The following is a 24,871-nucleotide window of genomic DNA, read 5'->3' on the forward strand; positions in this document are numbered from 1 at the left end:
AGAGTTCTGAGATTTATCTCTTCTCAGGAGATATTTATGTAGTTTTTTTCATGGTAAAAAAAAATTGTTGTAGCAAAACTATCAACCAGTTATTTAATAAAGCGAAAACTTTATTATTTTCGTTTTGGAAAGTCAATATAATTACTATGAAGTAAATACAATTTAAGGTAGGAATAATTTCAAAATGTGAGTAGGTAGAATGAATTAAATCAAAACGTAAAGCGAAGCTCAGTTGACATACTGCATTTGCAGTATGAAGAAATTAAAATCAGCATAACAGTGCAGAAACATATTTAATTTTTTTAAAATAAATTTATTTATTTTTGGCTGCGATGGGTCTTCGTCAGTGCGTGCTGGCTTGCGGGGGCTACTCTTCGCTGCATTGCACGGGCTTCTCATTGCAGTGGCTTCTCTTGTGGCGGAGCATGGGCTCTAGGTACGCGGGCTTCAGTAGTTGTGGCACACGGGCTTAGTTGCTCGGCGGCATGTGGGATCTTCCCGGACCAGGGCTCGAACCTTCGTCCCCTGCATTGGCAGGTGGATTCTTAACCACTGCGCCACCAGGGAAGCCCAACATATTTAATTTTGTATAACCTTGTGTTTCCCACTGGTTCTGTGATCATAGGAAGTCTGTTGATATCTTCTGGGACACTGGAAGTCTATAGAACATAATTTGGAAAACACTATATGTATTTAAGCCATTAATTTCAATACATAGGTTGCAAAAGTTTGTGCTATGCCAAACTCATATTTATAGAATCTTACTAAGAACTGTCATTAAGGAATAAATAATAATAAAATAGTAACAAACTGTTAGAGCTGTAAAGGACCTGAGTATAGTGGTTTTAAAAACCGTTCTTTATCAGATGTTTTCCAAGTATTTTCATCTATTCTGTGGCTTGTCTTTTCATTCTCTTAACACTGTCTTTTGAAGAACAGGAGTGATGAAGTCCAAACTACCATGTTTTTCTTTTATCAATTATACTCTTAGTATGTGTCTGAGAAAACTTTGCCTACTTTAAAGTCACGAGGATTTTCTCTAGTGCTTTCTTCTAGAAGGTTTTATAGTTTTAAGTTTCCAAATTATTTTTTAATGCAATTTTACATACACATACAGTTTGGTACTTTTACTACAGTGGACTCACAATTTATTTATACTTTTACCACTTGCTCTTTTTTCCCCACTATTTATTTATTTATTTATTTTTTTCCCACTATTTATTAAATCACAGTATTTTCATGTCAGTACAGTTAATTTTTTTGAGTAGCTGCATAGTATTCAACTGAAGAATGTACCACAATTTATTTAGTTTTTCTTCTCTTGATGGACAGTTGTTTCCAATTTTTTCCTATTGTAAATAATGCTCCAAGGTTTATTTTAAAGTTCAGTTCAAGTTTTAATTCCTGCAAATTTATTAAAAGCTTGGAACATTTCACCCTTCTAAATTTTGAGGCACACTTTAAATTTTTGATAAACAGTTCTGACTTTTCTCGTTCAAATATATAGTGGAAACGTTAGGGTGAAGTTATGATGTAAACAATCGTTATTTTAATGTTTTTTATTAACTTCCCATCATATACCGTAACCCTAATGGATTATGCAACCCTCTTGGTTCAAACAGCTGTAATAGATATGTTTAGAAAGCTCTGGTTCTACTAATTTCTCCTAATTCCTCAATTTATATGACTTACTTTATTTGACTTCTCTTCCGCCACTTCCATTTCTCAAGTCTCTGTGAAAAATCTATTTGATCTCTGTAACAAGATTATAATACTACCTAGTTATTTCGATTTGTGAAAAGACTATTTCCATGACATCCCATTTATTGATTTTTTTTTCCAAATGTATAAATTTGGGGGAAAATTTCATGTTTCTTTTTTGTTCTTTTTATTCTATTAATGCTATTTCATTTTTCCCTGACAGATTCAAAAGCTTTGTGATAGAGTAGCTTCATCTACTTTACTGGATGATCGAAGAAATGCTGTGCGTGCTCTCAAATCATTATCTAAGGTCTGTAACACTTTATCAGTTATTAGGTTTATTAAGTTGGATATTAGTTACTTAAATAACATTTTTCTTTTGTGCAGAAATATCGCTTGGAAGTGGGTATTCAAGCTATGGAACATCTTATCCATGTTTTACAAACAGATCGGTATGTCTCTACTTAATGATTTTTCTCCCTAATTTTTCTTGAAATTTTAATTAATTTGTTTTAGAGTCACTATTCCAGAAATGACTGACATGTTAAGGCTATTAAGTTTTTACTTTCAATTGTCATTTCAATAAACAGTTATTCGATACTAGGTGCAAACCACTGTGCTAATTAAGCATTAGGACAGACATAATCTCAACCTTCAGGGGTTGAAAGTTTTCCATTATATAAAAATATAATGAAGTTACTGCTAATTAAAGGCTTAAAATTTGGAGTTTGAATTGACCAAATGAATGTGTTGATTTTCATTCAGATATACTATAATGTACTGTTCTATAATATAATATGAATATTATGGTATATCAATTATCCAGACTTTGTTTTTGGGGGGAGAGAAATAAACTGTACTAATAGAATGATGTCTTAAGGGAAAAATCACTCAGCGTAGTTTTTGCTCTTTCAATTTCTCTTTAAGAGAGTATCTGCCTCTTTGGTTTTAATTAACAACTATACATGAATAACTTTCAAATCTTACGCCTAGTTAATAAATATATCCTAAAGCTTTAGCTGTTCAACAGACTTCTCTACCATATCAAGAGCTCTCAGAGGTATCTTAAATTATAAATGTTCAAAAGTTAATTTGTCTCTAGTTGTCCTACTCCTATTCCACACATGCCCCCTACCCACCCAATCCACTTCAACTGCCTTTTGACCCAAGTTCATCCCAGTTAGCACCTTTCCATTAAAACAGGAAACTGGAGGATTTGTGCTGAACTTACCCCTCTCCTTTATGCATTATGCCCATCCAGACAAAAAAGAAGCTGGAATCCGTGAATTTTCTTGATTTCCATTGTTGGTCTTAGTTCTGGCTCTCAATATTAATCATTTAAGCCATTTTCATAGCCGCTGTATTAGTTATCTATTGCTGCATAACATATTACCTCAAAACTTACTGGCTCAAAATAACAAATATTAATGTCACAGTTTCTGTGGATCAGGAATTCAGAAGTGGCTTAGCTAGGTGGTCTGGCTCAGGGTCTCTCATGAGGTTGCATGCAAGATGTCAGCCAGGAGTACAGTCATCTGAAGGCCTGACTGGGGCTGGAGTATCTGATTCCAAGATGGCTCACTAACACTGCTGTTGGCAAGAGGCCTCAGTACCTCACCTTGTTGCTCTCTCTGTAGGGCTGCTTGAGCATCCTCATGATATGGGAACTGGCTTCTCCCAGAGCAGGTGATCCTAGAGAGAGAACAAAGCCACAATGCCTTGTAGGACTTAGTCTCAGAAGTCACATATCATCAATCCCATCACGTTTTATTTTATTAGAAGCAAGTAAATAAATACAGCCTACACTTAAAAAGAGGAGAATTAGGGTCCACTTTTTGAAAGGAGCTGTATCAAAGAGGGTTTTTTGACATATTTTAAAACCACCACGGGCTTCCCTGGTGGCACAGTGGTTAAGAATCCGCCTGCCAATGCAGGGGACACGGGTTCAAGCCCTGGTCTGGGAAGATCCCACATGCCGCGGAGCAACTGGGACCGTGAGCCACAACTACTGAGCCTGCGTGTCTGGTGCCTGTGCTCTGCAACAAGAGAGACCACGGTAGTGAGAGGCCCGTGCACCGCGATGAGAAGTGGCCCCCGCTTCCAGCGACTAGAGCAATCCCTTGCACAGAAACGAGGACCCAACACAGCCAAAAATAAATAAATTCATTAATTAATTTAAAAAAACACCACCACCTCAAACTGTATTCTTTGCCTCTGATCTCTTTGTCCTTCCATTCATTTCAAGAATTTCATTTCATTTACATTTCTGTCTGAAATGTAAATCTTCTGTCACTCACCTATTTAATGTATTTCACAGCTCCCTGCAGTGTGAAGTCCAAGTTCCTCAAACAAAGCAAAGCATATAAGCTTTTTAAAGATCAAGATGCTGCTTGTCTAACCTCATAACCCCTTTTTAAATTATATTTCAGCAATGCCCAGCTGCTTGTTCATACCAATTAGAACCTTCTCTATCCTCCTCAGTATGACCCACATTGGCTACCTTTCATATCCAACTAATTCTAATGTGTTTGAATAAATCCACTGGATATGTCAGGACTGTCTGTTTTATTAACACCAGAGTGGGCAACTGCAGTAGGCAGAGTAATGGTTCCCCCAAAGATATTTATATTCTATCAGCACAACCTATGAATGTGACCTTAGATGGCAAAGGGACTTTGAAGATATGATTAGGTTATGGATTTTGAGATAGGGGAGATTATGTTGGGTTATCCAAGTGGGCCCAGTATAATCCTGAGGCTTCTTAAAACGAGAAGAGGAATGCAGAAGAGGAGGTCAGAATGAGGTGATGTGAGAAGATCTCAACCTGTCTTTGCTGGCTTTAAAGATGAAAGGAGGCCTCTAGAACTGGAAAAGGCAAGGAAATGGATTCTCCCCTTAAAGCCATCAGAAAGGAAGGCAGCCCTGCTGAGACCTTGATTTTAGTCCAGTGAGACCCATTTCAGACCTCTGACTTCCAGAACAGTAAGGTACTATATTTGGATTATATAAGCCACTAAGTTTGTGGTAATTTATTACAGCATCAGTAGAAAACTAATAAAATAACCCAAGTTAGTTACCTGCTTTAAACAATATTCCAAGTTATGAGAAAATGGGCCTTAGGTCAAAAAAACTTCAGTGTGATTATTATACATACATATAATTTTTCTTTTTTTTATTTCATGTGTCTTTATGTATACATTTTCTCACTGAGTCTTATAAAGTTGGTAATGAAACGACTAACATCTTGATATGGAAAACAGAATCTACCTCTATGTAAAGTGGCCCTTATTGTCATTTTTAGTGCACAGTAGAAAATAAATGTGTAGATACTCTTGATATAAAGGTTAAGAAATAATATTTTTTAAAATATTTATAGCACATTTACTATGTGCCAGGCACCATGTTTAGAAATAAGGTATACCATATAGCCTGGTGAATGTGTGAACTAATAATTGATCACGTTAGAGGCTGATGGGTGTTTTATTATGACCCTTAGGCAACAAACAAAGCCACACTTCTCTGAGCCTTCTTGTGTTTCATTCCTTCTCTTGTGCTAAATTCCCTTTCCATTTGCTTCCAATACTTATCTGTTATCTTCTGTTCTCAAAATGTTCTGTGAGTGTTTTCTTAACTTCATTGATTGCAAAGGTCCATATTCTGCAGCCATCTCTTTCCACTTCTCATCTTCATTACTCTTTTATGCTTCTGCTCTTGGCCTAACTAACACTCTCAGATTCCTTCAACTGAATCCGCTTCATGCCTGGCTACATCACAGAGAGTTGTGTTCCCTTTCTTGGCCTGGCTTGAAACTCTCCATCTGTCCATGGGGCTGCTTCTCTTATAGCCATCTTGAGGAGAGACTGCTAGTTCTCCCAGGTCCCACACTCAGGGCCTGAAAGTTGTCTGATGGAAACTGTTTCCAAACCATGACACCTCAGTAGTTTTTTGTTGTTTTTTTTTTAAGTGTACATTTCAATGGTTTTAGTATATTCACAAAGTTGTGCAACTATCACCACTATCTAATTCTAGAACATTTTCATCGCTTCAAAAGAAATCCAGTATCCATTAGTTGTCATTGCCTATTCCCTCCTCCCCGCAGTGCCTAGCAGCCACCAGTCTCCTTTGTGTCTATATAAATTTGACTGTTTTGGACATTTCATGTAAATGGAATCATACAATGTGTGGCTTTTGTGTCTGGCTTCTTCCACTTAGCATAATATTTCAAGGTCCATCCGTGTTATAACATGTATTAGTATTTCATCCCTTTTCTGTCTGAATAATATTCCATTGTATGGATATACCATTTTTGTTTATCCATTCTTCTGTTGACAGACATTTGGGATATTTCCGTTTATTGGCTGTTATGAATAACGTTATTATGAACATTTGTGTACTAGTTTTTGTGTGAACATATGTTTTATACAAAGGAATGCAATTGTTGAGTCATGTGGTTTAACTTTTTAAGAAATTGCCAAACTCTTGCATGGAGGCTGCACCATTTTATATCTTCATCTGAAGTGTATAAAGGTCCAATTTCTCCTCACCAACACTTGTTATTGTCCCTTTTTTAAAATGGCCATCCTAGTGGGTGAACTTGGCATCTTATTTTGGTTTTGATTTGTATTTACCTAATGACTAATGATGTTGAGTATCTTTCCATGTACTTATTTACCATTTGTGTATCTTTTTAATTTTTTTAATTATTATTTTTGGCCCCGAGGCATGTGGGATCTTAGGTCCCTGACCAGGGATTGAACCCGGGCCGCCTGCAGTGGAAGCGTGTAGTCTTAACCACTGGATCACCGGGAAAGTCCCCTTGTATATCTTTTTTAGAGAAATGTCTAAGTATTTTGCCTGCTATTAATTTGGTTACTTGTCTTTTTATTATTCAATTGTATGTATACATTCTGGATACAAGTCCCTTAACATGATTTGCAAATATTTTTTTTCCCATTCTTTGGGTCGTCAAAGGACACTTTTTTTTCTTTTAATTTATTTATTTTTTTTTTTGGGGGGCTGCAATGGGTCTTCGTTGCTGCACGAAGGCTTTAGTTGCGATGAGCAGGGGCTACTCTTCATTACGGTGCATGGGCTTATCACGGTGGCTTCTCTTTGTTTCGGAGCATGGGCTCTAGGCGCGCAGGCTTCAGTAGGTGTGCACAGGCTTAGTTGCTCTGCCGCATGTGGGATCTTCCTGGACCAGGGCTCAGACCTGTGTCCCCTGCGTTAGAAGGCTTTAGTTGTGATGAGCAGGGGCTACTCTTCATTACGGTGCATGGGCTTATCACGGTGGCTTCTCTTTGTTTCGGAGCATGGGCTCTAGGCGCGCAGGCTTCAGTAGGTGTGCACAGGCTTAGTTGCTCTGCCGCATGTGGGATCTTCCTGGACCAGGGCTCAGACCTGTGTCCCCTGCGTTGGCAGGTGGATTCTTAACCACTGCGCCACCAGGGAAGCCCCAAAGGACATTTTCTTGATAGTGTCCTTTGAAGGACAAAAGTTTTTAATTTTGACAAAATGCAGTTTATCTGTTTTATCTTTTCTTGCTTATGCTTTTGATGTCAAATCTAAGAAACCATTGCCTAATCTAATGCTTTGTATATTTGTACCTGTGTTTTCTTCTAAGAGTTTTATAGCTTTAGCTCTTACATTTAGATCTTATATCCCATTTTGAGTTAATTTTTGTATATGGTGTGAAGTAGGGGTCCAGCTTCAGTTTTTTGCATGTGGCTATCTAGTTGTCCTAGCACCATTTGTTCAAGAGACTGTTCTTTCCTCATTGAATGGTCTTTGCATCCTTGCCAAAAATCAATTGAAATAAATGTTAGACTTTACTTTTAGGCTTTCTATTCTGTTGATCTCTATGTCTATTCTTATGCCAGTGCCACAGTCTTGATTACTATAATTTTGCGGTAAGTTTTGAAATCAGAAAATGTGAGTCCTTCAACTTTGTTTTTGAAGATTATTTTGGCTATTCTGGATACGTTGAATTCCCATACAGATTTTATGATCAGCTGGCAGCTGGGATTTTTATAGGGATTGTGTGAATCTGTAAATCAAGTTGGGGTATATTACCATGTTAACAGCATTACATCTTCCTGTTCATGAACACAGATTATCTTTTCATTTATTTGAATTTTAGGTAATTTCTTTCAACAGTGTTTTGTAGTTTTCAGTCTTGTACTTTAGTAAAATTTACTCCAAAGTATTTAAATCTTTTTTATGTTATTTAAATGGAATTGTTCTTTTAATTTTATTTTCTGATTGTTCATTGATAGTATACAGAAATACAACTGATTTTTTTTATATATTGAGCATATGTCCTTCAATTTTGCTGAATTTGTTTACTAGTTCTAATAGGTTTTTAGTGGATTCCTTAGGATTTTCTGTGTTCAAGATCATGTCATCTGGGAATAGGTGTAGTTTTAGTTCTTCCTTTCCAATCTGTATGCCTTTTATTTCCTTTTCTTGCCTAATTGCTCGAGCTAGAACCTCAAGTTCAATGTTGGATAGAAGTGGCTGGAAGAGACATCATTATCTTGTTCCTCATCTTAGGGGTAAAGCATTTAGTCCTTCACCATTACATATGTTAATTGTTGGATTTTCATTTTCAGGAAGTTCCCTTCTGTTCCTACTTTCTCAATAGTCTCTTAAAAGATGTCCCTCAAAATTTCTCAAAAACAAGAATGGTAAATAATAATTCAAAAGACCCACTTCATTTGAGATTTATATCCTCTGGTTGTGACCCCTTTTGTCCCTCATCTTTGCTTTCACTCCTAGTCACTTCTTCATATTCACTGAATCTTTCTGACCTGTATCTCACTCTTGCTTTTCACTCTAAATGCCATCATCCTCCATCATGCTTTCAAAATTTGTCTGTTTATCAACAACTAAAAAATCTTATACTTCCTGAAACAAAAGAGAAAAGAAAAATAGAAAAAAATCTTACACATCCTGATATTATAAATAGTACATGTTTACCATAAGTTTTTTTTTTTTTAGAAAATAAGATATAAATCAGGGAAACAAATCCTAGAGGTCCAACTAGAGATAACACTGTTATGTTTATATAGACATTATATGTGTTATATAAAGATTATATATATATTATAAAACATATATGTAAACATACACACAGACTTATAAAATTACCTGACTTGTACTAATTTTGCTCGTTTTAAAGTTGGGTTTATTTTACAAATTTATTTATAAGGTTTTCTTAAAATATATATAGACACATGAATGTATATATATATTTTTTGCTAGATTGGATCATTCTGCACATTAATTGTTAATATTCAGTTTTTTCCTACTGGCACTAAATCAAGGGTGTTTTAATTACCATGTCATTAAACATTCTTTAAAAATACATTTTATAATTGCTGCTATAGGTATGGATTTACCACACTTTTTAAAAAAATTATTGGACATTTAGGTTGCTTCTAATTTTTCACTATTATAAATAAAAATGAACCTTTATACATCTTTACAGTTTGCACTCTGATATTTTCCTAGGGTAGGTTTTCAGAAATGGGATTAATGTTTCCTACAGTCTTATTAAATAAGAGTATAAAATGGTCATAACAGCTATACTCTAACTAGCATTGTATAAGTATAATAATTTCTTTCTTCCAGTTCGGATTCTGAAATAATAGGTTATGCTTTGGACACACTATATAATATAATATCTAATGATGAAGAAGAAGAAGTAGGTAAGTTTCTTTTACTGTGTTCTCTGTACATAAAATCAACTGGATTGTGCCAATTTTGCTGGTTTAAGGTTGTTTATTTTATAAATTTATTTATAAGGATTTTTTCTTTTTTCTTTTTGTTTTTTGTTTTTCATCAGTAAAGGGAAGACATTAGCTTAGTTCCAGAAAAATATCTTTAAGATGATTGCTTTGTATGTGAATAGGAGATGGAATTAGATTCTTCTTTTTTAAAAAATATTTTTCCCTCTCTTTGTATTGATTTTAGTTGAGCAGAATGAATATTAGTATTCTCTAGATTAAATAATCATTTTTGGCTATTGATTAAAAATCAAACTATTTTATTTATATGTTACCTGGTGAGCAGTATGAAGTTAGAGGGTTTTTCCTGATATATACTTAAACTTTTCACATAAGGCTTATGTTAACTTATAAAGAGCAACAATTTTTTAAATTTAAAAGGTTTTGTTTCGTTTTGTTTTGGTCACACCACACAGCTTCCAGGATATCAGTTCCCAGACCTGGGACTGAACCCAGGCCACAGCCGTGAAAGCCTGGAATCCTGACTACTAGGCCCACCAGGGAACTTCCAGCATGTGAAATACTTGACTGGAAGCCTATACATTTTGTTCCATTTATTGTATAAACATGCACTGAGTAACATTTTACAGTGCTGTTGAAGAGTGCTTTCCTCATATCACATTGGCTGTTGTAGTAGGACACAGTGGGTCTTTCATTTTTCTAGACAATCAGAAGGGCAATATTCATGTATTTTATAAGTCTAATTTAGACGGAAGTTATAGGGTCTTCCAAAATCGGAGTAGACAAGGCATAAGGAAATGTAGATAATATTGAGTTTGCACATATTTTATTGAAATAAAAGTAGAACAGAAATATATGTAGATATTAACTTCACAAAATACCAGTAGTAGGAACATTTGAAACTAGGTTGTCCTGAATAGTCACAATTTCTTAGACTTGAATATCCTTTTTCTTAAATTTTTATTTCTCTGTGATATCTAGCTGACAATTTAACTTTATTAATTTCTTTAGTAGAAAATCTTTAGTAAACATAATTTGGTTCCCATGGAAAAAGAGGCTGTCAGTCACATGACAATACTTAAATACAGTACACGCAAGAACACACTTTGAAGATAAAGATACTTATTTCTCCTAGTCATTTCTCAGATGAGAAAATTAGATACAATACACTTGTTAGAAAACATTAAAGAAAAAGACTCTTCTTAGTTGTTTCAGATGGAAAATTTAACTCTTTTCTAGTTTGTAGTGATAATTTTTGTGTTTTAAAAAACTATATAGCATCAATTAGGTAGTTTTCCTTTATTATAAATTTGCAATCTAATAATGTTTAAAGTCTAACTTTTTGCTTCTCTTAATGTATTTGCGCTCCTTATTTTTAATTCAACATCTAAAAATGATTCTTTGGATGAAACAGGATAAACGATTCTTTGGAGAAACAGTAATAGAATCATTTCTTCTAGGAAAGATTAAAATATGAAGTTAGGGTAATAGCCTGAAAGAGTCAATTTTTTAAAATCTAGATATTGAGAAATATGGCCTTCAGTTCTGTTATTGATACTCTCTCTTTACTGCTTCATCAAAAGATAATTCTTAGCTGCCATAATGAACTTCATTTTAGAGTTCTTTACCTTGAGGATATTTTAATAACCCTTCAATTTATTGATAAATATGTCTCATGATCCTACATTTATAGCATATGCTGTATCTCTATTAGGATATCTCAGATTTGAGTAAAATGAGTATGAGTCTCTTCTTTCAAGAGATTATATTGTTTATTTGATGTTTTTAAGCTCTTATTTATTTTATTGTGACTACTATTACATAAGAAACTTTTTTTTATCACCCACTTTTTATTTATTTCTGTCTACCTTTTCAGATGATGTTGAAGGTAAAAGATTGCATTTAATATGCATGATGCTTTTAGGCATAATTTCTGATAATATAAAAGGACACTGTCAAGTGAGTTTCTTCTGGCTGGTACAAAAAGTCTTGAGATTTGTTTCACTATATATGAATTTCTTCATGAAAGAGGAATATTTGATAATTTATATTACTATTTATTGTTTCTATGGCTACTAAATCTATTGTCCAGAACACAGAAAATATTCTAGTGCATATGTTAACAAAATTAAACTTTTTCTCTGGTAGGACAATCTATTCGAATTACTTTTTATATACTTCCTGGGGAAAAAATTTTGAGGAAGTTTATTTAAAAATAAAAATAATATTTGAAAATGTATACATATATATGTATACATATAAATTTTACCTATATTCAATAAGAACTGGAAGGTATTTCAGTTCAGAGAATACTTGTATGTTGATATTGTCCCTTTAAAATAATGCATGCACAATAATGTCTGGTTACTGACATTTTTTATATTAATTTATAAAACTCACCAATACTGTCTTTCTTTTTTCTGGTGATCCTTTTCAAGTTCCATTTACTTTTAACATTATACTTCTTTTCCTCATAATTTAAGTAACCACATTTTATTTTGTTTTACCATTTTTCGTGAGATCCTTAACTTTTTAAAATGAGGAAGAAAAAATCCTTTTCTAAAGTAGGTTTAAAATGGTACATAACAAAATTGCCTATACCTAACGAGAAACTAACAAAGAAACTAACTTATTAAGCTGTATAGCATTACCTTTTGTGAAATTTGAACCCCTTGTTTGAAAGCAGATAATATTGAGCATTATGCCTTGACTCTTGTGACAGTGCTATTTCCTTGTTGAGTAGTACACATCAGTAGCTGTTGTTTCTATTATTATTTCATCATATTTGTATAGAGCTTTAAATTTTACAGTGCTTTTATGTCAATTATCTTATTTGATCCTCATAGCAACCTGTGAGGTAGGTGACATTTTTGTCTTTTCTAAAAAGATGAGAAAATGAATACCCTGTGACCATGTAAATTACATAGTATTGTCTAGTAAGTAGGGTAACAGGATTTTTTTTTATACATTTTTTTGTATTCCATAGATTTCTGATTTAATAAATTATGGCCATTTTTCTGACTAGATTCTTTATTAAATCTTATAATTTTATAACTAGTTTATACGATGCAGACAAATGTTAAAAAAATATAGGTGTACTTGTTTAACTAATTGACCACAGTGTAAAAGAAGGTTACTTGATATTCCCTCACTCTGAGATAGGACTGCTTTTATTAGAATATCTCTTTCTATAAAGCCGTTTTGTCCTCCATAATATGGGTTGTGAACTTGATATGGAGTGGAGTTCCAAAGAGAAGGTCCAGAATGCTTGTTTTTTGTTTCTTTTTGCGGTATGCGGGCCTCTCACTTTTGTGGCCTCTCCTCTCCTATTGCGGAGCACAGGCTCCGGACGCGCAGGCTCAGCGGCCATGGCTCACGGGCCCAGCCGCTCCGCGGCACGTGGGATCCTCCCGGACCGGGGCACAAACCCGCGTCCCCTGCATCAGCAGGCGGACCCTCAACCACTGCGCCACCAGGGAAGCCCCAGAATATTTTTTAATATTGCTTATACCACTGGAAAAAATACAACTAAATACATATGAAGAATAAATGTATATACAAATATTTAGTTAAAAACCAGTTACATAAATAGGCCTGAAATGTTTCCAGAGGTATATAAGGACTTTTTAAAAAGCAATCTTTAATTTCATGTACCTGTCATAGGTTTATTTTCACTATAATATCAAAGGGCCATTTTATTCTTAATTTTTCATTTATCTTACAGTAAAGGGACATTGACTTTTACAGGTTATGATAAGTATACCAAGTATCAGCTATATCATCCTATCAGCTATAGGATGTAAAAAATAGACTCAGCTCTAGAATTTTTAAAATATATTGGATGAGAAAGGATGGTTAATTGTCTCACACCTTTGCTTACATGTGAAATAGATATATTTCATGAATCTAGTTTTGGTTTACAACCTTTAGATATAATTAATGTAGTAGTTTTAGCTTAATTTACTTCTACATCAAAATAGCTTTGTATGTTACTTTAATTGCTTAGCAAAGCTTTGTAGGACTCTACATTAAAATTCAGAAGTGCTGTCTTAAGACTATAACTTAAAGGAAGTAGGGTATATCTCACTAACACTTTTTTAGTTGACAGTGTTAAACCAGAAGGAGCTGTAGATTCCTGGAACTGGATCATATTTTACTAGTTCAATTCAAAACATAGATCTTAATTATATACTGCTAAGCTATAGTATTTTATACAGTATAGCTACAGAATAAATTGAATGTACAGTATTAAGTCTACTTCCTGCTAAGTTATTAGCATGTGCTCAATGCATACATTGAATTAAGCTTTTTCTTGGGTTAAACCTGTGTTCCTTAAAGTATAGCGCAAAAGACCTAGAGTTCTCCGTATTAAAAGGTGTCTATGTTAAATAAACGTAACATAGTATATCCCGCTCTGAAACTTCACAAAATTTACATTCGTATAGTAAATACTGAGGATCTTGCAGTAAAGAAACCTGTTCAATTTTGTTTAATCCAAATACATTTTTACACCTGCACTTGCTTTCATGAGATACCTGTTAACGTGCCACACAATCCTGCATTTCGAGAAATGCTAACCAAGGCTTAAACCCACAGCTTAATTGTTTGTATTTATCCACATAAAAATATTTCAGCATTTTTTAAATATTTCATGGGAGGAATCCATCAAGTCTGTATATGGTTTTCCTCCCTTTCTTTCTTTCTTTATTTTTGGCTGCATTGGGTCTATTGATTAACTTACAAGTCTTTGAATATTCTCCCAAATGTCAATGAATTTTATTTTGAGCTCTTCTCTAGAAGTCACAATCTTTGGGCCCAAGGGCATTATCTGTCTTATAAGCAAGCTTGGCCACTTAGTATTTTAGATAATAAATAAGTTCCTAATATTAAAATTTTGGAGGTTTTGCATCAGTTTTTAGATTTTAAACTTCTCTTTTTAAAAAATCTGAAGACCGACAACACCTGGACCTGCATTCTCCCACGGCAGAGTCAGCTGGAGCTGAGTAACTGCTGCTTTCCTTAGATCGGACACGTACTCTCCATCCTTTCTGTAGTCTTATACCTGGCCTGCTTCATTTACGTACATTACTGTCTTGTCCCTGTAGTTGAGTTTATATTCTCTACTGTATTCACACCACTCAAATAAAAACCATTGTAAAATAAATTATATTTCAAAAGCATTTTATTAATTATATACCCAAGTGTTGTTTCATGCAATAAATATGAAAATATGCAAATGCAAAATAGCCCTACAAAGCATCGCAATTAGGTCATTGCATTGCTGTGATAGTAGTTTCTAGAGGGAAACAGTTCTAAGGTGGAGACAGTTAAGTTACTTGCCTTTTCAACATAGATTTCTCATGTATTTGGAGAGCTATTTTCACATACGTGGGCCACTTTTTGTAGTTTTCTTTATCTGCTTTTTTATCTATAGAATTTCATTAGAATTTGGCTAGGTATTTGTTCTTGGTACCATCCGCCACAGAGCCATGGTTTGTTAGGGTTCCAGGGTAGGTAAAAACAAGGTAGGCTCATTAGCCCAGCGAATCTTGTGAAATTTTATTGGATACAGGGCATTTACCTCCCATACCATGGGAATCAGGGCTCTTATTCATAGCTGATTCCAAAGAGGGAGATTTTCAGGAGATTTTATTAGCTCCCAGATTTCCATATCTTTTCCAATTTGTCATCTCCCTTTCCATCATCATGTCACCTTGCAAATAAAATGGGAAGGGTGTGCACTCTTGCTACTTAACCAGTCTGAGTTTTTTTTCCAACTCCATGGTAAATTCAACTTTGAGCATTGAAAACCACAATGTACCATGCAAAATTTTACGTTCAGAGGTGTTTGAATAATTAGGGCACAGGATTTTGTCTGCTCCCAATGGAACAACAGGAAATCTTTTAAGCAGATCAATGATAGACATCGTCCCTTGAGTCCACGCTAGTTATGTTTGAGTATTAGACTTCCTTCTGATTAATATTAGACCTTTGTAGCATCAAGCCTTTGCCACTTTAACTTAATACCCTTGACATAATAATTGTACAGTAACATGTAGATAGCTTTCAAGCTATCTGTTTTGCCCCCCTCTATCTGTTTTTCCTGAAATAATGGAAATGTTTCAGTGGAAATAATGACTGCTTCCCTAAACAATTCTTCCATTAATCTAAAAAATTAAACTTGAAGGGCAAAAATTAATAGCTTACTAATGTTACAAATCCAGGAAATTTATTTTTATTTGGCATCCAAACAACCATAAACTCAAGTAACTACTTATTTTGGGAGATTGCATGCAACTCTTATGAGAAAGAGATACAAGGTAAAATATCAATAACAGGATTTGCTTACAGACAAGCATGTTTCTGGGAATATCATAGGATATACGTTTCTTTAAACATCTTTTGCATCTTGGTGATAATACTCATTAATAATAACCTTACAAGAATCTCAAAATTTTTTTGAATCATCAAAAGAAGATTTATGTTCTGTATAATTTTAAAACTTGAGGGAATTCCCTGGTGGTCCAGTGGTTAGGACTCTGCACTTTCACTGCCGAGGGCCCAGGTTTGATCCCTGGTCGGGGAACTAAGATCCCACAAGCTGTGTGGCACAGCCAAAAGAAACAAAACTTGATAGTACATGTACATGTATAGCATATAATAAATCTTAGGACTGTGGTTCTTAAGGGCAGTTTGGCCCCTCCTGCCACCTAGAGGACATTCGTTAACGTCTGGAAATATTTTTGGTTGTCACAACTTGAGGATACGTAAGGGAGTGCAACTGGTATCTTGTGGATAAAGGCCAGGGATGCTGCTAAACATCCTAAAATGCATAGGGAGTCTCTCACAACAATGTCATTGTCAATAGTGCGGAGGTTGAGAAATCCTGCTTTAGAGATGATGATGTTGCTGTTGTTAGTTGAGCACTTATTATTCACCAAGTACTGTGCTACATGTTTTATCAATACTTATTTTGAATCCTCAAAGAAAACCCTGTGTGAAAGAAAATTGTTCCCATTTTACAATTAAGGAAACTGAAGCTTGATATATCTGGGCTATTTGCCCAAAGTAATGTGACTAAATGGATGAATATGGGCTTAATTGGTCTGACTCAAAAACCTTTGTGAGCTTCTTCCTTTTTACTGTATTGCCTCTCAAGAAAGTATTTGACTACTCCATACCCTAGCCATTCTGTTCATAAACAAATTACTTTTGCCTGTGTTAGCAATTTCTCTTTTGTCTTTTAGCAATTTCTCATTTCTCTTTCATGTTAAGTTCAGAGATAGTACTTGACAGTTAATTGCTCCTTTCTCTTTGAAACACTTTTTCACTCATTTCTCAGTCTCCACTGTCCCCTGATTTTCTTTCTGTCTCATGGTGCTACTTTTTCTTTGTCTCCTTTGCTGTTTTCTTTCGTCTCCCCAGCCTCTTAACATTGGAACATTCCAGGGCATGGATTTCTTTCCTTCTCTATTCTTTCCTTTGGTGATCTCATCTAGGCTTGTGACTTCAAATATAGTTTGTATGCTTGCCTCTCAAATATATGTGTCCAACCCAGACCTCTCCACTGATGTCCATAATTGTGTATTCAAATACTTACTTGATATCTCCAATTGGATTTCTTTTCCCCACACACAGCTTTATTGAATTATAATTGAAATATAATAAATGTACAGATGTACAATTTCATGAGTTTTGACATGTATAAACCCATGAAACCATCACCACCGCCACCAAAATAATGAACATATCCAAGTTTCCTTGTGCTTGTTTGTAATCCATTCCTCCTCCTTCTAGCCCTATCAATCATAGATCTGTGATTACTGTAGATTACTTTGCATTTTTCTAGAATTTTATGTAAATGAGATCATACAGTATATACTCTCTTTTTGGTTTTTTTGGTCTGGCTTCTTTCACCCAGCATAATTATTCTGAGTTTCATTCATGGTGTATGTCAATAGGTTAGTCCTTTTTATTGCTGAGTGGTATTGATATTTTGTTGTATGAGTATATAACAATTTGTTAATCCATTCCCCTGTTGGTGGGCATTTGGCTTGTTTCCAAGTTTTTAGCTGTTACATTTGAACCTTCGTACTATGCACAAGTCTTTTTGTGGACATGTATTTTCATTTCTCTTCAGTAAATACCTAGGAATAGAATGGCTAAGTGATAGTAGGTGTATATTTAACTTTATAAGAAACTGCCAAACTGTTTTTCAAAGTAGTTGTACCATTTTACATTCCCACTGGTGGTGTATGAGAATTCTAGTTCCTCCACATCCTCTCCAATACTTGATATGGTCTGTCTTTTTAAATTTTAGCTGTTCTAGTAGGTGTGAAATAGTATCTCACGGTAGTTTTAATTTGTATTTTCATAATGAATGATTATATTGAACTTTTTTTTTTTTTTTGCGGTATGCGGGCCTCTCACTGTTGTGTCCTCTCTCATTGCGGAGCACAGGCTCCGCCGCGCAGGCTCAGTGGCCATGGCTCACGGGCCCAGCCGCTCTGCTGCATGTGGGATCTTCCCGGCCCGGGGCACGAATCCATGTCCCCTGCATCGGCAGGTGGACTCCCAACCACTGCGCCACCAGGGAAGCCCTATATTGAACAATTTTTGATGTGATTATTTGCCATCCATATACCTTTTCATTCTTTGGTGAAGTGTTTATTCAAATCTTTTGTTCATTTTTTTACTGGATTGTCTTCTTATACTTGAGTTGTAAGAGTTCTGTATATATTCTAGATATAAGTCCTTGTGATGTATATTTCACAAATACTTTCTCCCAGTCTGTGACTTGCCTTTTTATTTTCCTATCATTGTCTTTTGAAGAGCAAAATTTTTAAGTTTGATTAACTCCAGTTTATCAATTTTTTTCTTATATAATTTGGACCTTTTGTTTCCTATTTATGAAACCTTTGCCAAACCTAAAATCACTAAGATTTTCTCCTGTGTTTTCTTTTAAAAGTTTCATAGTTTTAACTCTCATGATTAGGTCTGTGAGCCAATGGGTCTATTTCTGGACTTCGTATTCTGTTGGTCTCTATGTCTGTCATTTTGCCTACGTGACATGTGTTGGTTACCCCACCTTTATATCTTGAAATTATGTAGTGTAAGTCCTCCAACTTTGTTCTTTTTCAAAATTATTTTGGCTCTTTTTGGTCCTTTACGCTCCCATATCAATTTTAGAATCAGTTTGTCAATTTCGGCAGAAAAAACTTACTGAGATTTTGATTGGGATTCTGTTAAATCTACAGATTGATTTGGGGCAAACTGCCATTTTAACAATACTGTGCCTTCTAATACAAGAACACAGTATATATATTATCTAAGTCTTCTTTAATTTCTCTCAGCACCATTTTGGAGTTCTCAAAGTAAATAGGTCTTATACGTCTTTTATCAGATTTATCCCTAAGTCTTTAATACTTTTCGATGCTGTTTTAATTGGTGCTGTTTTTTAAATTTGAATTTCTAATTGTTCATCACCAGTATATAGAAATGCAATTAATTTTGTATATTGACCTTTTGTTCCACTTAACTTTGCTAAATTCACTCTCTAGTAAGTTTTTTGTAGATTCCATAGGATTTTCTACATAGACAAACATGTCATCTGTAAATACAGTTTTACTTCTTCCGTTCCAGTCTGTATGCCTTTTATTCTTTTTCCTACCCTATGGCACTAAGATCTCCAGTACAATGTTGATTAGAATTGGTGAAAGTAAATATTCTTGCCTCTTTCCTCATCTTAAGTGGGAAGCATTCAATCATTTACCATTAAGTTTGATGTTAGCTATAAGTTTTTTGTAGATGCCCTGTATCATCCAGTCTTGTGACTTTAAATATCATTTTTATGTTTATCATTCTAATGTGTATGTCCAACCCAAACTTATCCACTGACAGCTATGCTTGTGTTTATCCAACTGCTTACTTGATTGATATCTCCACTCAAATTTTTATGTGTCTCAAACTTAACACATCCAAAACTAAACTTATGATTCTGTCTATACTCTCAACTTGCTTCTTCCAGTGTTTCCAATCTCAGTAAGTGGCAGTGCCATCCTTCCACTTCTTTAGGCTGAAACCTTAGAACCACCTTTCCTTTTCTTTTCCCCCCTTCTCATACCCCTGTAAGGAATATGCCAACAAATCTTGTTCCTTCTATTTTCATAAGAATTGTGACCAGTGTCTAAGTCACTTTCACCACTTACCTTGATTATTGCCTCCTAATAGCTCTTCTTATTATTTCCCTCTTTCCCTGACATCTTAGCACAGCCAGACTAGTCCTTTTAAAAATAAAGTATTTTTTGTTTAAGTAATGTAGTTTTAAGGTTCAGAAACTGAATTCTTTTACTGATGCAAGAGATGATAAAAGAAATATTTCTTAGGGTTTCTGAAGGATAAACCTAGCATATTAATATGTGAGAAATTAGGTTTTATTAATAACCCAGAATATTAAAATATTTCTTTTCTACTTTTGGTCTCTTCTTTGTTCTCTTTTCTCTACAAATAATTAGATGAGATTACCACTGTCACTGTCAGATTGTCTTGCTTTTCTTGTCATCTGCTGGGTTTTTTCCATTTCTAAAGTATATTAATATTAAAATCTCACATTTAAAAAAGAACTATTTGAGAGATAATAAATATGTTTGATCTTAACTGCCAACTCCTTTGGTTTATAGTCACTGCCTGGAGCAATATGTGGAAAAGGCTTAGCTATGTCTGGAATGGGTAAGGGAATGGGGAATAGTGTATTTGCCATCTCTAAATTGCATTTATTAGAGTAGGCAGATTTTAAATGATAATTTGCTTTGGCAATTGTTGCTTCAGTTTTTAGTGATCCTTTACATTTTTTTGACAAAGTACATTGAAACAACAAATAGCTTAAAGACTTTCTTTTTTTTTTTTTTTTTTTTTTTTTTTTTTAATCAACCACTGCACCACCAGGGAGGCCCCAGCTTAAAGACTTTTAAGTGTTAAGGACAAATATAAAATCTTTTAAAGAATAAGTGAAAACTTAAATGCAAATTCTGGTTTTATTGCCGAATAACTATAAGATATATATGTTGATTTGCTTGAAAAAGATACTGAAAAATCTGTAGATGATTGGTTTAATTTTAAAATTAAATTATTTAACATAGTAACAGAGTCAGCAAGGACTATATGTTCACTAATGTTTGGGGGGGAGGAGCTTTTGAGGTATAATTTACATACATTAAAATTTATTTTTTGGGGTTGTATAGTCCTGTGTGTTGGGCAGATGTATACAGTAGTATAACCACTATCACATTTGAGATAGAATATTTCCATCACCCCAATAAATTCCCTTGTACTCGAGTTAGAAGTTTAACCGAAAAATAACCTTGGGAAAATGTGAAAATCTAAATATATTGTCTTTGAATATCATATTTAAACAATTAAAGAATAAAAATTTATTTAAATGACCTTGAAAGTTATTTTAAGGATATGTCTTTCTAGCATAATTGTGGTATCACTTCCAGGCACACTGTTCCAAGAAAATTATCATTTCTGCTTAGCTTTTTCAACAAAAAGGATACTTTAAAATAACAAAGCGTCATATTCAAATACTTTGTCTTTGAATATTACAGAAGAAAACTCCACAAGACAGAGTGAGGATTTGGGAAGCCAGTTTACAGAAATTTTCATTAAGCAGCAAGAAAATGTCACTCTTCTGTTATCTTTATTAGAGGTAAGTAAAGAACCTTGCTATTTTTGTCATCTTAATAAGCTTGTTTTGTGACCCTTTTGGGTGTTTTTGAGGAAGCAACATATATAGATACCTTTTTTTAAAAAATAAATTTATTTATTTTTGGTGCATTGGGTCTTCGTTGCTGCATGCGGAAGCCTAGTTGTGGTGAGCAGGGGCTACTCTTTGTTGCAGTGCACAGGCTTCTTGTTGCAGAGCACGGGCTCTAGGCACACAGGCTTCCGTAGTTGTGGCTTATGGGCTCTGGAGCGCAGGCTCAGTACTTGTGGCGCACGGGCTTAGTTGTTCCGTGGCCTGTGGGATCTTCCTGGACCAGGGCTTGAACCTGTGTCCCCTACATTGGCAGGTGGATTCTTAACCACTGCACCACCAGGGAAGCCCCTATATACCTTTTCAAGATACTGAAATTTGTTGTATCATTACAAGAGATTCACATGTGTGTTTTAAGAACTATGTAGTTTCTTAGAATACTGTCTGCTTCTTATTTCCATTTTTACAAAGTACTGTTATATCTAGTCAACAACAGTTTAATCAGTTTGATCAATTTATAATAACTCTTTTCTTTTTATTGCTTTTTATTTCTTAAGTTAATTTTTTAAAGTTTGACAAACTCTTTTTTGTTTGTTTATAGTTTTTGGTACCATTCTACTAGTTGAAAAGTTTTGCTTGAAAATGTGAATTACAAATGTTACATTTTTTAAATTCCTATATTGTAGGAGTTTGATTTCCACGTCCGCTGGCCTGGTGTGAAGCTTCTTACTTCTCTTTTAAAACAACTAGGGCCTCAAGTGCAGCAAATTATTTTAGTCAGTCCTATGGGTGAGTGACTCATCTTCCTTATATTATTTTGATTTAAAAGTGAGGATCATAAAAAACAAAAACAAACAAAGTAAAATTGAGGATCATTCCTACGGGGGGGGTGGACTGAAATGATGTGTTAATAAATTGTTTATAATTTGAATCACTATTTGTGTTTTTGATCTGCCAGTGTTTTTCACATGGTTATATGTTTCTAGGTGTTTCAAGGTTGATGGACTTATTAGCGGATTCCAGGGAAGTTATACGTAATGATGTAAGTCAAGTTTGAAGAAAAGTCTAAGAATATGCAGCTTTTTTTCTCTTTTTGCAAATGAAATCTTTGTTGACCCTTATTCAGAGTCATAGAAGTTAGATTTGGAAAGTTGGGGTAATGGTTTAGACCTTTTGAAGTTATATACAAGGCCACATTTTTTCTTTGTTTCCAACCTATTCAGTATTTTGGCTTAGACAAATGACTTTGCTATTCAAATTTATGCCTTCCACAAGTTTAGGATTTCTTCCATCCTTTTCTGAAAGGTTGTACTGACACCAAATTCTACCTCCAGAAAGAGCAGAGGAAACATCCCTAGACATTGAACTGTATAAACTTAACAAAGTGTAACATTTGGAATCATCACCCTTAGTTGATTGAATACATATTTCAAAGGATTTTCCTTGTAATCTCTCTTTAACTATAGAGCATGATTTGCTTTGGAGTTAATTTTTCATTCTGATTTATTTTATTATTTGCATATACATTTGAGTATTTTCTATTGATGAATATTGTTTTGTTACTTGAACATTCTTTTCTGTTGTTATCTACAACTTGATCAAAACCATAATACTTTAGGTAGCAATTGGAAAAATCTTTTTTTTTTTTTTTTTTTGCCGTACGCGGGCCTCTCACTGTTGTGGCCTCTCCCATTGCAGAGCACAGGCTCTGGACGCACAGGCTCAGCGGCCATGGCTCACGGGCCCAGCCGCTCTGCGGCATGTGGGATCTTCCCGGACCGGGGCACAAACCTGTGTCCCCTGCATCGGCAGGTGGACTCTCGACCACTGCGCCACCAGGGAAGCCCCTGGAAAAATCTTTAAAATTAAAATTTAGAGCTAGGGGATCTTATCAAGCTAATTCAGTCTCCATATTTACACTGAGAAGCCCAAGACTCACAGAAACCAAGTGACTTGTCCTTTGTTAGTGATGTCTTATTCATCTTTGTGTTTGTGGTACCTGGCCCTGTACCTTTCTCATCTTAAGTGCTAATAAATACCATTTGGATTGCTTTTAATCTCACAACTGTTTCCTGACAAAGCAGAGACAAAACTGAAATGCTCTTGACTTCTAATCCACATAGACAGTTTTTTTTTTAGCTTTGCATTTAAAATTTTGTAGTACATACGTCAATGCAGTAATATAAGTGGTGAAATGATATAGTAGTATAACTCATGAGAAGGACAGTTTTTATTCTTTAATATTCTTTTAAGAATTGTGTACCTACCTATTAGGAATGTTGAGTGTCTTTTCTTGACTAAAATATTAGTATGTATCTGAAACCTGAATTTGGTGTTCTGCTCTTCTCTTTCCTTTAACTCTCTACTCTTTTTTTTCTTTTCCTAACCTTTTTTCCTCAGTTTTTATTTGAGACAGATAAAATGATTCTCTATGTTGGCTTTCATTACTTTTATGATTAGAGATTAAGTTATATTTTTGCTGTGATGTTTAGATTTTGGAGTTTTACAGCCATCTTTCCTTTGGCTTCACAGATTCATTTAAATTCTTTGTGGAGACTTACTATCGAATATTATGCAGTAAAACACAGTGTAATACACCACAGTTGACTCCAGCAACCAGAGGAAACTAACTGGCACCTGTGGCAGTTACTAATGGCACTCTGTTCCTGCCCAGAATAATACACTGCTTCCGCCCCCCACCCCCCACCCCCACCGCATCCTTTGTATCTTTTTCTTTCTTTATCCTTCTTTTAAAATTCTCTTTTCATTTCCTTCTTTTTAATATTTCTCATTGCATTCAATGACAGTTATTAACATTGACTAACCTCTCTGGGAGCCTGTTGGTAAAGATTTTTAGCCTCAGTTTGTTTTATATTTGAAACATTGAATTTGATCTGGATTTAGAGAATTAGTTGGTCATTTATCATAGATATAGTGAACTATCATATTTATTTATGTTACTTAGGGCTTAAAAATTAGCAAGAAAGGTTGAGAAAACTCTAGGAAGTAACTACCAGCTCACTTCTAAATGATAGACTGTAATTCCATTCTTTAATTTTTAGTTTTTTATTATGAGAAATGTAAACACACATGAAAGTAGAGAGAATACAGAGAAACCCGTCCCCTAAACCCATTAATTTTCAAGATTTTATTATACTTGTTTCATCCATCCCTCCCCTCACCACTCTCCTTTATTTTTGACTAGGGTATTTGAAAGGAATCAAACAATCTGTATAATTTCACTATTACATACTTCAGTATACATGTTGTGTGTGTGTGTATGTGTGTGTATTTCCTTATATAACTACAATGCCATCACATTTAATGAGATAACAACTTTGTCTTAGCTCTCATTTAATAAGGTAACTATTTCTGTACTCAAGTTTCCCAGTTGTCTCATAAATGTCTTTTACAGTTGGTTTCTTCAAATCAGTTTCCAGACAAGGCTCTCTCATTACATTTGATTGTTAATGTCTGTTAACTTTCTAAAGGGCTTGATTAACTTCTGGTTCACCTCTTTGCTTTGATATTTCCTAGATGATGCAGTGTACTTAATTTTGCAGCACATCAGGAAATGTAATATCTGGCTGTCTCACTTGTAGTGATCAGTGTGTTTGATTCAGGTGGTGACAGCCAGATCCCTCCATGGATCCCTTCATCCATTACA

The 24,871-nt window shown here is 34.6% G+C and overlaps 1 protein-coding gene across 2 annotated transcripts in view; it reads left to right on the top strand.

Moving 5' to 3' along the window:
- Nucleotides 1–24,871, top strand: part of USO1 (USO1 vesicle transport factor) — an 86,137-nt gene that overhangs the window by 21,077 nt on the left and 40,189 nt on the right. For both annotated transcript variants that reach the window (XM_024754116.1, XM_024754117.1), the window contains exons 2-7: nt 1,925–2,011; nt 2,089–2,153; nt 9,334–9,410; nt 21,056–21,156; nt 21,891–21,993; nt 22,191–22,246. In XM_024754116.1, coding sequence (XP_024609884.1) covers nt 1,925–2,011; nt 2,089–2,153; nt 9,334–9,410; nt 21,056–21,156; nt 21,891–21,993; nt 22,191–22,246 — 489 coding nt within the window. The remainder of the gene's footprint in view (nt 1–1,924; nt 2,012–2,088; nt 2,154–9,333; nt 9,411–21,055; nt 21,157–21,890; nt 21,994–22,190; nt 22,247–24,871) is intronic.

This window comes from Neophocaena asiaeorientalis, unplaced genomic scaffold (assembly GCF_003031525.2).
Source record: "Neophocaena asiaeorientalis asiaeorientalis breed wild unplaced genomic scaffold, Neophocaena_asiaeorientalis_V1.1 scaffold148, whole genome shotgun sequence".
In the NCBI taxonomy this organism is placed as follows: domain Eukaryota; kingdom Metazoa; phylum Chordata; class Mammalia; order Artiodactyla; family Phocoenidae; genus Neophocaena; species Neophocaena asiaeorientalis.